Source organism: Lacerta agilis, chromosome Z, assembly GCF_009819535.1.
Source record: "Lacerta agilis isolate rLacAgi1 chromosome Z, rLacAgi1.pri, whole genome shotgun sequence".
In the NCBI taxonomy this organism is placed as follows: domain Eukaryota; kingdom Metazoa; phylum Chordata; class Lepidosauria; order Squamata; family Lacertidae; genus Lacerta; species Lacerta agilis.
The window spans coordinates 10,079,012-10,094,248 of NC_046331.1; the positions used below are offsets into that span (position 1 = coordinate 10,079,012).

The window sequence follows — 15,237 nt, forward strand, 5'->3', positions numbered from 1 at the left end:
CCACAGCTAACATCAGGTGGGGCCTACTTCTTTCTCCTACCCTTTCCACCACCCCAACACTGATTTGTCTCAATCTGCACTCCGACCCCAAATGGGCTAGGAAAGGGACAGACCATTCTTGCTGGAAGTCTGAGCTAACTGCTCAAGAAGGGCTTTTGAAATCAGGCCAAGAGCGGGTAGCATTTCTTTTTAAAAGCAATTTATTGGCATTTAAGTATTAATGCATTGTAATTGTGATTTTTTTTATTTCTATTTTTTTTAAGTGTATGGGTAAGTCCCAATGACCCTGCCTGCTTTTGTTTTTTGGCTAGAAAGGAACAAGTATGTTTGCTTCTTGATGAGCAACAAATTGGGATGGAGTGCTAATCAGAACACTGAGATTGTGTGAGAATACTCCTCTATACAGAAATGCCTTCCTCCGTATGGAAAGCTAGTGCCTCAGGGAAGAGCAGTCTAACCCAACCAGATCCTTGAGGTGCTAGCTTTGCCAGTGTGGGCCCTTTTTTCAATATTGCCTGTACACGTTCCCTGGAGGTACTCAAAAAAGATCAGAGCCCGAAAGCCTATTATAAGAATGTAGGAAGCACTGTAGCTGGATCAAGCTAAAGGCCCAGCATCTCTAGGAGAAGCCTAGGTTAGAAGTACACTTCTTCCTGAGCTGCTAGATTTTCGCAAGCAGCAGGTGGGGGGAAGCATTTGAACATGCAATGCCTCCACCTGAACCAAAAAATTCAAAACTCTGAAGGAGGAGGAGAAAAAAATGAAACTGGTTAAAACTTTTATTTAACAAATTATATTAAGAATACAGGCTAAATTTTCAGACACAAACTTCCCTTTTAAAATACAAGGAAGGCAATCTAAAATAAATATGAAAGGATAATATTAATAGGATTAATTAATGAACGAGTTAATCCACTTTCAATGTCCCATCACAAATAAAATGCATAGCATCTTAAAATTACACACACCACACATATGCACACACACACACACACACACACACACACAAATACAATACAACTGAAGATTCCCAACTGTATAAAAAAGTGTTTCTTTTTGCCTGTATGATCTGATGTCATACAAAATTGTCAACTTCTTGTTAATGCATTTTACATTTGAGCGCTCACAAGTCGCCTGGGCAAAACAGACCCACAGTTGAAGGTTTTTGTTGTTTTTTTTGAAAACAGAGCACCAAGCTTAATCATTAATTAATTAATTAATGAGGGGTTGGAGGTGGGGTTGGGTGACTCTCAAGTTCGAAAGTAGTAGGGCTGCCATATGTCCGTTGCTCTGGATCTTAGCATCTTTGTAAAAAACAAACAAAAACAACAACAACTCAACAATTTTGGGGGTGTTCTGTGGTGCCCTCCAAATGTTGGTGAACAAAAACTCCCATTAGCCCCAGCAACTATAACCAAAGTTCAGGTACGACAGGAGCTGAGCAGCACCTGGGAAGCACATTGACAACATCTGGAGCAGGGACAGCCTGACTCCCAACACACATTCCGCACAGCCAGTGGTTCACCTTGACGGTAACTGTAGTCCAGCAACTCCTGAAGAGTCACAATCAACCCAATCCTAATGGAAGATTGTTTTCCATATGAAGAGAGGAAGGTGCCTTGTACTGAAACAGACCGCTGGCCCTTCTAGTTCAGTACAGTGGTACCTTGGGTCACAATCGCTTTGGGTTACAAACTCTGCTAACCTGGAAGAAGTACCTTGGGTTGAGAACTTTGCCCCAGGATGAGATCGGAAATCGCACGCTGGTCGCGCAGAGACCCCATTAGTGAAAGCGCGCATCAGGTTAAGAACAGTTTTGGGTTAAGAACAGACCTCCGGAATGAATTAAGTTCGTAACCCGAGGTACCACTGTACTGTCTATGCTGACTTGCAGTAGCTCTCCAGGGTCTCAGGCAGGAGGGTCTCTTCAAGCCCCGGAGATGTCATAAACTGAAACTGGGATCTTCTGCATGCAAAGTGAATTTTATGCCAGTGAATTTTAAACCAATTTGCGCTATCAGGTGCTCCTTAATGCATTCAGTCGTGGCATCATCATTGCTGAGGAAAGCTCATTTCCACAATTGGAGCTGCACTTTTTTCAGCCGCCATAAAATCACAGGAGTAACACCACTTATATCCAGCCCAGTGCTTTGTCTCATGTTTGTCTCTGACATCTAGAGGAACACATGGCCAATGCCAAGGAACCAACCCCTTTGTCTCTCCCCCACCCCCATGGCGGTTGCTGGAATGACCCACAGGAAGCACTTAAAAAGGTCAGCGAGACTTGCACATGTGTGCACACAACAAAAGAGATGTGTGTGCAAATTGTTGCATTTGGCAATGTACAGACAGCTTGCATCACTTTCTTTTTCTGAGACAAAGCATCACCTGTGAAACGCATTTGTCATTGTTTGAAAAAGCCTCAAGACAATGTAGGCTGTTCAGAACACACTGAATGCTATACCAGCAACTTCCAGTAGGGGAAGACAAGGGTCAACCTGTGCTTTTCCAGTACATAAAGGGCTGGTTGTGAAAGTCTCTGTAAACCTCTCAACAAGGAACAGGGGGGACTCACGTGGTTTCTGTATGCTCTCATTGTAGGTACAGCCTGCCCCCTACAGGAAAAATTAACAGTGGCAGGCTCCAACGCACCAGCTTTTTCCAGGTTTGTAAGAAAAGGGCCCTGGTATTCAAAATAATCACCCTAGCACTAAGAACCTATTTTTTTCTGAACCTAGAAGAATGATCCATAGGGACTAGTTCTCAGCTGAGGTGGTAAGCCTTTTTGTGGACCTGGCTGCCAACAATAATCCCGCCACCTAGCATGTCAGATCAAAAGGGGGTAACCTAGAGTTCTCCCTGACACGCTAGATTTCTACATGGGGGGACTGGCTTTTGTGTATGTGTTGGAATAGTCCATGCTGTGAGTCCCCACCTGCAGTTTCAAGTGGTACATTCCAGCCACAGCTTTTGCTGCTCCGTGGGTAACCTTTGGGGTTCAGAGTGGGAAACAGGGCTGTGGGAGAACAGTGACAAAAGACAGCAGCATGTAGATCAGGGGTGGAAAACCTATGGCACTCCTGCTCCCATCAGCCCTAGCTAGCATGGTCAATGTCAGGGATGATGGGAGTTGTAGTCCAACAGCTACTGGAGGGCCACTGCTCCCCCACCCTTGCTTTAGAAGACGGATTCTCCAGATAAAGACAGCGGGGCATTAAGTGTCAAAAACCTGGAGGAGAGAAAGGCCCATGAAAACACTCTATCAAGTAAACACTGCTGTGAACTGTGAGTCAATGAAACAGCAGCAACTCAGTCCACCAACAAGCTTCAGATCTGCCCACCCACCCACCCACCCACTTGGGCTGGAGAGGATTCTTATAACCCTGGAGTTGGAAGCAGTACTGGGTCAGCCTATAGGCAGACTAAGCACATGCTTAGGGCACCAGCAAAGCAGAGGCACCAAAAAAAGAGAAGAGAGAAAAAAAAAAGACACTTTAAAAAGAATTTGACATTTGGTATTTCAAAAAAGCATTGAAGTCGTCACCACAGGAAAAAATCTGAATTTTGTTAAAACACAGAATAGTAACCATATGGGAGATTAGGGCTACAGATAATAAAGTACTAGGAGCACCCCACACCGTCAGGAGGAAGATGGTATGTCTATATCAATTTTCATCCATGCACTTATCCTCGGAAGAACAATTAAAGAACATGCTTGCCAAACAACTCACAAGAGCAGCTGCCTTTCTATGACCACCGTGTTTTAATTTTAAGACAATTAGACAATCATTATTTACATGTTACATAGCTGAACCTTCCCACCTGAAGGGGGGTGGGTGGGTGGGGGTGGGGTGGGGAGAAGTGGTAATAATCCTGTCCCTCTTCGCTGCCCCCCCCCAAAAGCATTTGTTCTCTCCGGCAGGGACTCTCAAACAGCAGCACATGAGATCACACAGGCTTTCCAAAATAACTTTAAAAAATAATAATAATACAGTTAACAGATTTCACCAAGGCATGCATTTGGGTCTTGAACAAGACACTCGTCGTGAGCATGCTGGAGACTGAAGTTTACAGTTGTCCTTGGACTGGCGAAGTAGGACCAGACTTGTTGAGAACTGAAGTCTTAACTCCCTTCTCAGGAGGCTTCCAGAGGCACACACGGTGGTCGCTCTCATCACCAAGCAGCCAATAGGGGAGACAAAGACTTTAGGAGTCAGCTGCTGCGACCGGCACGTTTTGATTGGCTGTTTTCTTAGCTGCCACATTCAAGTATTTCTGGGGAGAGAAAGGAAGTCTGGACATCTTTCCAGGCAGTCTGCATTCAGAGACAGATATAGACAAGAGTGCACCACAGAGCATCTCCTGCGCCTCTAGGCAAACATCTAGGTCTATTTCTTCTCAGCTGGAAAAAAAGAAGCGACCCCCCCCCCCCCACAACAGGCCTTGGAAACCAAGTAAGGTGGGTAGCATGATCTTTGGATGAAGAATGGCTTTGCTAGTGGGACTGGGAGAGTGGATCTCCAGGCTTCTTCATGAGCCAAAGGGAAGTCCAGGCCACAAAAGGTCTTCAGCTCGTTTCCAACTGCAAACAATCGGCTGTGTGGGATTCTGATGGCAAAGAAGGCAAAATTGTTGGCTTTTCTTGTTTACTTTCTCCCCCCCCTCCAGTGCTGAGTGAAACTGTCACAGGTTATGGAAGAACACCAGCCAACCAAAAGCACCAGTTTATTGTCTCTGTTCAGTCCAGACATAAACCTCAACCTTGTACAGAGATTGAGGTACAAGTTTAGAACCAATGATATGCTGTGATTTTAGTGTCCCATATGAGCAATAAGACTGCACTGGGTTGGCGGTATTCCAGAATGAGCTGGGAGATCACTCTTAAAAGCCACAGATGAGGTGGCTGTGGCTTCCTAGATGGCGCAAGGCGTTTTGGAGAAATATGCCTTCACTGGATTTTAACTTGGCAGAACCAGTTGTCAGAAACAAAACGAACACCGTCATTAAAAAAAAGGCGATGGACCAACACACCCATCAATCCAACACATTGGTTAACACGGTTACGATGCAGAGTGGACCCTGAAAGGAGATATGGGAGGTCAAGGCAGTCGATGAAAAGGGTTAATGCAGCCAAATCAAAATCTCTGAAGCAAGAAGAGATATAAAAAAATAAAGAGAGAGAAACAAAGAAGAAATAAATCCTATCCAGTTATTTTGTACAAAGACAGCGACAAATCAGACACGAGAAAGAGAAAGAGAATTGTCCCCTTTGCTGGAAAGGGTTCCAGTAACACTGCTTTTTTTGGGGGGGGGGGAAGGGGAGAAAAAAAGGGGTTTGTGGAAAAGGTTACGTGGAGAGGAGGGGAATCATTCTCCCCTCTCAGTAGTACATGTGCTTCCTCTCTCCATGGCACCCAGGGGTGGGGGCTTCAGGACTGCTGGAGCTGTGGACATCGAGTGGGGCTCGGGGGGAGCCTGGCTGCAGCGCTCTGCTCTGTCCGGAAGCTGTAATCGTACTGTGGGAAACAGAAATAAGAGATGTGTTGAACTGGATTCACAGATGAGCCACACCATACAACCATCAAGAGAGGAATGGGCACCTAGAGATTTTTAAGCAGACTCTTTCCCAAGCTGACCTGACTTGTGTTTGGGTAACAAGGAGAGGCTTAGGTCACCATCCACCACACGCACTTAAAGCACATGGCTTCTCCGCAAAGAATACTGGGACATGCAGCTTGCCCCCTTACAGAGCTATAAACCCAAGCACACTTAAACTACAGTTCCCAAGATTCTTTGGGAGGTAATGAAGCAACTTCAAGTGGTTCCCCATGCCCCTGATGTTTGATTGGCTTTCTCTAGGGCAGGGGTCTGCAACCTTTAAGACACAAAGAGCCACTTGGACCCATTTCCAAAGGGGGAAAAAACAACTGGGAGCCGCAAAACCATTGCGACATTTAAAACAAATATAATGCTGCATATATTGTTTCTTACCTTAATGCAATAATAATAAATAACGTATAGGAGTCAATGCAAAGTATAATTAGTAAAAACAACAAGAATAAGTTATTACTTTTTGCATTGACTCAGGGGCGTACCCAGGATCAAAACTAGGGGGGGGGGGCAAGCCATGGTCGTTCAGGTTGTGACATTTCAGCACGGAAAGGCGAATGAAACCAAAATTTTAGGGAAATTATATATAATTATAGCAGTGCTTTATTACAGTCATTATTACAATTATTTACTTGGTTTTTTTAAATTTTTATTCTAGTTACATGTCTTATACCAGGGGTGGCCAACTCCCAAGAAACTGTGATCTACTTTCAGCAGTGATCTACCCCTGTTTTTTGGGGTTCAGCTCAAAGTTGTTTTTTGGGGGGTGTGGTGGGTGGGAGAGAGGGCTTCCCCCTCTAAGATAGGTTGGCAAGCGAACTAATAAAGAAAGAAAAAGGGGGGTGGGAATGGAAAAGTGGGGTGGAAAAATATAAATTGGGGGTGGGGTGGGGTGGGGAGAATATCTATTAAAAATATGTAGTAGTTTAAAAAATAAAAATAAAAATAAAGGGGGAAATCTTTTTCTTCTTTTTCCTTTTTTTGAAAACAAAAACAAAAGGGGAAGAGAAAAGAAAAAGGGGGGATAGAGGGAGAAAAGGGTAATAATAAAAATTCAAATAGAGTGGCTGCAGCAGCTGTGGGGGGTGTTTGTTTGTTTTTCGTTTGTTTGTTTGTTTTAAAAATGGGATTTCTCCCCTTGGATTAAAAAAGGAGGGGAGGAAGAAAAAGAGAGGGGGGTGGGAGAGCAAGGCAAAAAGCCCAAAAGCAAAAAACAGGTTGGGGGGGATCACGCCAGGCACTGCAGCGCGCCGGCCTCGGGGCTCCGGGCCCCCGAGCCGCCCTTGGGGCCGTCTTGAGCATGTACACCGCCCGCAGCGAGCGCTGGTGAAACACCGGTTGGCGGAGGTTTCAGAAGCAGCCCGGACGTTTTCGCCGCCGCCCCCCCAAAGCAGATCTACTTCATCCTGTCGGCGACCATCACCGCCCTCCCGTCACGGCGACGCCTGGCCCGCCTGCTCCGCCCTCCGCACGGCCGCTTTGAAAAGGATTCCGCCCGACAGGGGCCTCTCAGAACAGGGGCCGCTCCAATCGCCGCCGCCACCTCCCGCCGCCTTTATTATCCCGACTCTTTTCTCTCTCTCTCTCTCTCTCGATAACTCGCAAAGCCCAGCTCCTTCTTCTCCCCGCCCTAACGCCACCCTCATTGGCATGTTCCCCTCAAACAGGAACAGGCATCCCGGCGGCTCATTGGCCGGACGAAGCATCGCTCTCCCGTGCCCGCCTCCCGCCTTCATCCTCTGTGGCTACCTTGGCGGTAAGGCCCCGGCTCCGAGCCTATGCGCCAAGGCGGGCGATCTGTCCTGCCAATCGGCACGCCAAGGTGGTAAAAGCTCAGCCCTCCCCACACGCTTATTGGTGTGAAGAAGTCGCTTCCTCTCTCTGGGAGTGGTCAAGGTGGACATCAATCTTGGGTCTGTCCTCGAGAACCCCGAGAGGGCTGAGAAAGACCGCCCAGCTGTTCAACGTTGATGCAGATTATTCATGGTTTTTTTGGCCCTTTTTTTTTGCCGATAACCATTTAATTATTATTGAAAGGGCATTGAAAGGGGGCATGCCGGAGCCGCGGGAGACCTGTCAGAGAGCCGCATGCGGCTCCGGAGCCGCAGGTTGCTGACCCCCGCTCTAGGGAATGAGTCTTTCATGTGGCCTGTGGAACCCCTTACCAATAGAGGTTTGGCACGAAGCACCCTTCCCTTCCTGAAGATGACTTCAGGAGGGGAAAAAAGGTTTAGTCAGGTCTTTACATCACTATATTTTTCCTTTCAACCCATCAGCGTTTACTGTTTTTAATTATATTTTGTTTTGACTATGGCAGACCAACATGGCTACCTACCTGTAACTTTAATTATAGTTTCATGCATCTCTTGCTCATATTATCCTTATATGCTGCATTCCTCCTTGCTGTATTTTTTATGGAAGTGCATATTATGACTTTGTAAATAAATAATGTGCTTTAAGTGTAAGGTGTAGATGTGACCAGAATCCCTAATTTAGGTAATCTCCTTAAGCGATTTTGGGGTGGGGAGTGTGTGTGGGGAGTATTAGTTCAGGGGTAGGGAAGCTGTGGTACAAGGACCAAATGTGGCCCTCCCTTTTATCTGGCGCTCACTCCAAACCAAATATATCTCTCACTGGCCCTGCTTTGCACCCTTCTTGCTTGAGTGCTTCTGTTCCTGGCTGAAATGTGTTCTTGCCTCTTGCTTCCCTGGATGGAGGACAAAGCTTTACTGAGGTCCAGCACCGAGGGCCTTCTGGCGGTTCCCTCGCTGTGAGAAGCCAAGTTACAGGGAACCAGGCAGAGGGCCTTCTCGGTAGTGGCACCCGCCCTGTGGAACACCATCCCACCAGATGTCAAAGAGAAAAACTACCAGACTTTTAGAAGACATCTGAAAGCAGCCCTGTTTAGGGAAGCTTTTAATGTTTAATAGATTATTGTATTTTAACATTCTGTTGGAAGCCGCCCAGAGTGGCTGGGGAAACCCAGCCAGATGGGCAGGGTATAAATAAATTATTATTATTATTATTAACAACAACAACAACAACAACAACAACAACAACAACAACATTTAAATTGGTCTGGGGAAAAGTTCTGAGAGCCAGACAGAGAGGTCTGGGGGCCACATGAAACTATTTGGCCCAAGGGTTGGTTTTTTTTTGACATGCAGTGGCAGAATAAGTACAATCTCCTCAACACATGGAAGTTCTTTCAGCTGAGGAGGGTGTGTGTGGAGGATTCCAAATCATCTGTTCCTGCAGATGTCCCTAAAAGCCCTCGGCTCCTGCCAGACAGGATTAAACCAGTGTCTTCATTGAACTGTTACTTAAATCAGCATTAACTCCAAAGCCTAGTGTGAAGAATAATACATGTAGAAATACTGCCACCTTGTGGCCAAACCACAGTGAAACACCAAAAGTAAACATTTGAGTACTAAATACTGTTTTCTTACTGGTTGGTCCCATCTTACTTCCTGGATCTTACTTCCTGGATGAGACCAGAGATCTATCTAGCCCAGCATTACCTGTGACCATGGGAAGCCTGCTAATAATATTAATAGGCGTAGTTCTGAGGGTTCAAAGCACATGCTGCAATCTGTAGGGTAAGCCAGTATTCGTGTCCTGAGAGTGGAGCCTGCTCTAGACTCTAACCAGCTACTCAGCCATGCCTTCGTGCAACATACGATAAGAGGACGCCAATTCACTTGTATCTAACCCAATGCTGAACATTCTGTGGCTTTTGGAGGCCACTGAGCATGATCAGTCCCTCCGGGGTCCTCTTGTCTCCTTTGGGCTTCCCCCCCCTTAAATAGTTTTGCATGCCTACGTATCTTAGGTTCCACATCAAACAAGCACTGCTTCATTCACAGTAGCCCTTTTTTTTTGGTGCCATTTATGCTGGCATGGAAACTCTGAGGTTTGCTGTTACAAGAGGGAAAGCTGTTTCCAGATTACAAGGAGGCAGCTGAGGTGTTGTAAGGACAGCTTGATCTTCATCTAGCCTAGCATTGCTGTTTCTACCCTGGAACCTTCCACCCCAGTCAAAAGAGTCCTCCACCCCTGTCATTCCCTGCACAACAAAGACCTGCCATTTGAAGACAGACTGCCCCCATTTAACATCACAGCTACTAGACATCACAGCACAGCTACTAGACATCACCTTGCTGACAAAGGTCCGCACAGTTAAAGCTATGGTTTTCCCAGTAGTAATGTACGGAAGTGAGAGCTGGACCATCAAGAAGGCTGATCGCCGAAGAATTGATGCTTTTGAATTCTGCTGGAGGAGACTCTTGAGAGTCCCATGGACTGCAAGAAGATCAAACCTATCCATTCTCAAAGAAATCGGCCCTGAGTGCTCACTAGAAGGACAGATCCTGAAGTTGAGGCTCCAGTACTTTGGCCACCTCATGAGAAGAGAAGAATCCCTAGAAAAGACCCTGATGTTGGGAAAGATTGAGGGCACAAGGAGAAGGGGACAACAGAGGACGAGATGGTTGGACAGTGTTCTCGAAGCTACTAACATGAGTTTGGCCAAACTGCGAGAGGCAGTGAAGGATAGGCGTGCCTGGCGTGCTCTGGTCCATGGGGTCACGAAGAGTCGGACACGACTGAACGAAAGACTGAACAACAACAACAAAGGCAGCAGCCACCACTATAACTTGTGTCACAGGCGGCCCAAAAATGCCTCTGACATCTGAAAGACCCTCTCCTTCCCTGTAGACCCTCTCAGGTGCTGAAATCAGCAGGGGGTGAGGCTTGGTTGATCCTCCACCCTCGGAGGTTTGGGATGGTGGCAGCCCAGGAGAGGGTAATTCTCTGTGGCGACCCCTAAGCTGCAGAAATCCTTCCCCAGAGATGCAACATCCATTCATTTCCTTTATCAGACGTATTAGTCACTTGTCACCCAAAGGTATCCAAGCAACTTACAGCAAAATGAAAAAAAGGAAAGACAATGCGTATTACCATGGGGAGAAGGTGGGGGTGATCATGTAATATATTATTTCATATAACATAGCATCTATTTTAAAAAAATACTCAAATAATAAACAAAGCACAACTAAGACCTGCTAATTCATTAAAAACAAACAAACAAACAAACAAACAAACAACCTTAACCTCCCCATAACCCAAAACTCATTCACATCAAACCAACCGTTTCCCCTACTTTAACCTCCCCACCCTACCCCACCCAGAAGTCAGGTGTCAAGGCCAGCTGCTGTTGGGTGGTCCAGTGTCTTCTCTGCCCCCTCCGCCAGCGGCAGAGTGGCAGGGGAGGGGGGGGGAGCAGCCCGAAATCAGGCTTCTCCTCAGGGCCGGTGCTAGGGATTGGCCGGGGGGGGGGAGGGGGGCGCCAGAAGGTGATCTCACCTAGGGCGCAAAAAACTCTAGCACCGGCCCTGCTCATGATGTTGCTTTAGTTTCTCTCTGTCATTGTTATTTTGTTACAGTTTTCTTCATTATTAAAGCTTAGTTTACATTTACACGAGCCACTTATTTTTCTCAAAGAAAAAGAAACTCTGCTGAAGAATGGTGGAATATCCCAAACTTGGGCGAGTGAGAGGATATTCCCAGTTTGCCAGGAGGACTGATTTTGTTAATCATTCCCCCCCCCCACAACAGGCAGGTGGGGGCTGGCTGAGGTTAGAGGGCCAGTGCCATATTCAACGAATGAACCAGCCTCTAAATTCTCTCTTGCTGCCCCTCATGCTTTTGAGCCACCACCCAGGATGCCTCCACAACAGCAGAAAGATTTGGAGGCCACATTTGAACCTCAGACTTGAAGTTCCCTACCCAAAAACAGCACTAGACTAGATGGACCAATGGTCTGGCTCTTCTGACATTCCCAGAATTTGGGAGCATAATCTGAGTGTTTGGGTTTGCCTCTGCAACTGTGTGGGACTGAATGACCCAGTCGCTCCTGGTGCCACAGAACTACCCTACCTTCAGTGAAGCTACAACCTGCACTTATTCCAGAAGCTGTCTGTCCATGACAGACAACTTGCAGCTTCCAATGTCTCTCTTGTTGGGGCCCTCGGAAAATGACTGTTGCCACTGGATAATGTAGCTAAACTAAAGAAAGCAGATGGTGAAACGGAAATGCCTTCCTCACAATGGTTGTAAACACAAGAAATGGAAATACAACAGGCAATGGAATTTGAACGTATGGAAGTAGGCTAGAATTAAATGATACATAACAAGGAAAAATATGGAATATTATTCCAATATGTGATCACAGTGGAGAGATTTTAACATGGCCGTGTGTGTAAGAATTTACTATTGCTCAATACGGAGGAATGGTGGTGGGAATTAAGGGAGCTAAAATAGGGTTGTCATATTTTAAAAAGTGAAAATGTGGACACAAAAGTTGTTGAATTTTTTTTTTTTTGCAAGTTCTATAAAAAGTAGTAGTAGTTTTGGAGTTTTAAGGAAATTCACCCCAAAAAGCCATGGGTTTCCCCAGACATTTTAACTGATTTCCAGACATATGGCAGCCCTGGGTAAAGTAAATATTAAAGAAAAAACATGGCTGATACCCTCTTGGACTTTTCGTGGGGAAAATAAATGAATGGTTCTGAGAAACTTTTGACTTAAATATTAACAGAAAGTGGAGATGATCATGGACTGAATTCTAGATGGAAAATCAGTTTTCTCTACTGTTACTTTTCCTTTTGTCTTTTTCATTTCATTTCATTTTGCTCCTCTCTCTCTCTCTCCTTCTCCTTCTTGTTTCTTTCTCTTTTTCATTTTTCTCTTTGAAGCCCTATGTTTGGGACCTTTGTTATGGTCCAGTGATTGTGTACTCATGGGGGTGGTAGATGGTTAATGGAGAGCCTTGGGTGGGAGACAAGGTAATGTGGATCTCCCAGGGTGAAAGGCTGGAAGGAAAAGGGATCCTGGGCGAGAGATGGGAAGTGAGTTGGGGACTGAGAACTATCTTTAGGAGAAGACTAGTATTTTACTTGTGTTTCCATTTTTTGGTAGCTGTTATTTTATTGTATTGTGAAAAACTTTATAATAAAAATCTTACATAGGTACTTAGAAAATGCCTGGTGCCAAGGTGTGATGCAAAATGTACAGTCATACCTTGGTTGTCCAACGCCTAGACATTTTGGCTCCTGAACGCTGCAAACTCGGAAGTGCATGTTCCAGTTTGAGAACGTTCTTTGGAACACGAATGTCTGAAGTGGCTTCCGAGTGAGTGCAGGAAGCTCCTGCAGCCAATCGGAAGCCGTGCCTTGGTTGTTGAACATTTTCTGAAGTCCAATGGACTTCCGGAACGGATTCCATTCGACAACCAACGTACAACTGTAGAACATTCCAAACTGGAGCAAACCTTCTCCATAAAGAGAAGCTGCAAAGCAGTGCCTTGATTCCAATGACACAAACTGCTCTGTTTAGCTGCCCTTGCTATGGGCACTGACTGGCAGGGAATCTGATTCTGGTTTGATGTTCTGGTTACTAAGACATGATTAAACCAAAAGCCACAGTAGAGCAAAAGCCTTCAATAAAGCCCACCAAAATGTCAGAAACTAATGTGCAACCTTTTGAGTCATCCGGGGCTTTTCACCAGCTGAGTGTTATGCAACGGAGGGCAGGGCATCTGACCTGTGTGCAGAAGGTCCCAGGTTTAATGCACAGCATCTCCTGGCAGGGGCTGGGAGATACCCCTGTCTGAAAAACTGGAGAGCTGCTGCCATTCAGTGTAGGCAACACAGAGCTAAATGGAGCAATGGTCTGACTCAATATAAGGAAGCTTCCTACGCTTTTGGCCAGGAAGGGCTGTAGATCACTGGCAGAGCATCTGTTTTGCACGCAGGAGGTCCCAGGTTCAATCCCGAGCACCTCTAGGTAGGGCCAGGGCAAACGTTGCTGTTGGAAACTCTGGAGTTCTTCTGCCAGTCAGTGTTTACAGTACTGAGGTGGATGGACCCAGAGTCTGACACAGGATAAGGCAGCTTCCTGTATTCCTAAGTGGGGCTGGATGGGGATGATGAAGGGAGGGTGTGTGTGCAAAGACAGACATTATGCTGGATGTTGAAGCTATGAGTGTGATTTCCCCCCCAAAGACGAGAGCATAAAGCCCAGCAACCAAGTTTGGATGGAATAGGAAACTGAGTGTATAAATCAGCCTGTGGCTCTCCAGAAGATGCTGGACTCCGTGGAGAAATGTGCTTATACATATATGTATATATTGCATTTTTGTTTAAAAGGGAAGATATATTCTGTGACCTCTGTGACTGCAACGTGGCCTTCTTTTGTTTTAATGTGACTAGCTTGTTTGGCAGTTCGTTGCTAGGTAACAGGATCTGACAGAAGAGGGGAGGCTGCCTTAAGATTTAGTGGGTGGGATTAGGGCTCAGAGTAGGCAAATGTCAGTCTGATTGGCTGGAGGTTTCAGTCAGTTGGACAGTTAACGGCTCAGCAACAGATTCAAATTTCTGTTCAGCTATGAAACTCACTAGGTGACTGTGCACCAGTTAACAACAACAACACCTACCTTCTATCATCTATCCTCCTCATCATCATGCCATCCTTTTGACTGGAGTGGGTTGCACCAGCCACTCTGGGTGGCTTCCAGCAAATTAAAATATCAAACACAGCAAAACATCAGACATACAAAAACTTCTGTATACAGGACTGCCTTCAGATATCTTATAAAAGTCAGATAGTTGTTTATCTCCTTGACATCTGATGGGAGGGCGTTCCACAGGGTGGGCGTGACTAACAATAAGGCCCTCTGTCTGGTTCTCTGTAATTTCATTTCTCACAGTGAGGGAACCACTGGAAGACCCTCAGAGGTGGACCTCAGTGTCTGGGCTGAACGATGGGGGTGGAGACACTCCTTCAGGTATACAGGGTCAAGGCAGTTTAGGGCTTTAAATGTCAGCGCCAACACTCTGAATTGTGCTTGGAAACGTACTGGGAGCCAATGTTGATATTTTAGGACCGTTGTAATATGGCCCCAGTGGCTGCTCCTAGTCACCAGTCTAGCTGCCGCATTCTGGATTAGTTGTAGTTTCCAAATCACCTTCAAAGGTAGCTCCACGTACAGCACATTGCAGTAATCCAAGTGGGAGATAACCAGGGCATCTACCACTCTAACAAAACAGTGTGCAGGCAGATAGGTTCTCAGTCAGTGTACCAGATGGAGCTGTTAGACAGTTGCCCTGGACACAGAATTAATATGCACCTCCATGGACAGATGTCCTGGTCTTTCAGGGGCACAGTTACTTGATTCAGGACCAGGGAGTTCTGCACACTCACTTGTCCCTCGTTCCCCCAGATATAGTACTTCTGTCTTGTTGGGTTTCAACCTCAATCCATTAGCCACCATCCATCCTCCAACCTCCTCCAGACACTCACACAGGACATTCACCATCTACACTTGTTCCAATTTAAATGAGCTGGGTATAATCTGCATACTGGCGAACAAACCCAGTGGTTTCATATAGATGTTAAAAGTATGGGGGAGAGGACGGAGCCCTGATTTACCTCACAAGTGATCATCCAGGGGTCTGAGCATTCACCCCCAACACTACTTTCTGGACACGGCCCAGGAAGGAGCAGAACTACTGAATAACAGTTCCCCCAGCTCCCAGCCCTGCTAGAGGGTCCAGAAGGATACCATGG

The 15,237-nt window shown here is 46.1% G+C and overlaps 1 protein-coding gene across 4 annotated transcripts in view; it reads right to left on the minus strand.

Moving 5' to 3' along the window:
* Positions 1-5,308: 5,308 nt before the first annotated feature.
* The window catches only part of MVB12B (multivesicular body subunit 12B), a 94,032-nt gene continuing 84,103 nt past the window's right edge, over positions 5,309-15,237 (minus strand). For 3 of the 4 annotated variants that reach the window (XM_033138351.1, XM_033138352.1, XM_033138350.1), the window contains exon 10: positions 5,310-5,516. In XM_033138351.1, coding sequence (XP_032994242.1) covers positions 5,430-5,516 — 87 coding nt within the window. In that variant the 3' untranslated portion in view covers positions 5,310-5,429. Of the gene's footprint in view, positions 5,517-15,237 lie in introns of all 4 variants that reach the window. The other variant, XM_033138349.1, reaches the window with a different exon arrangement.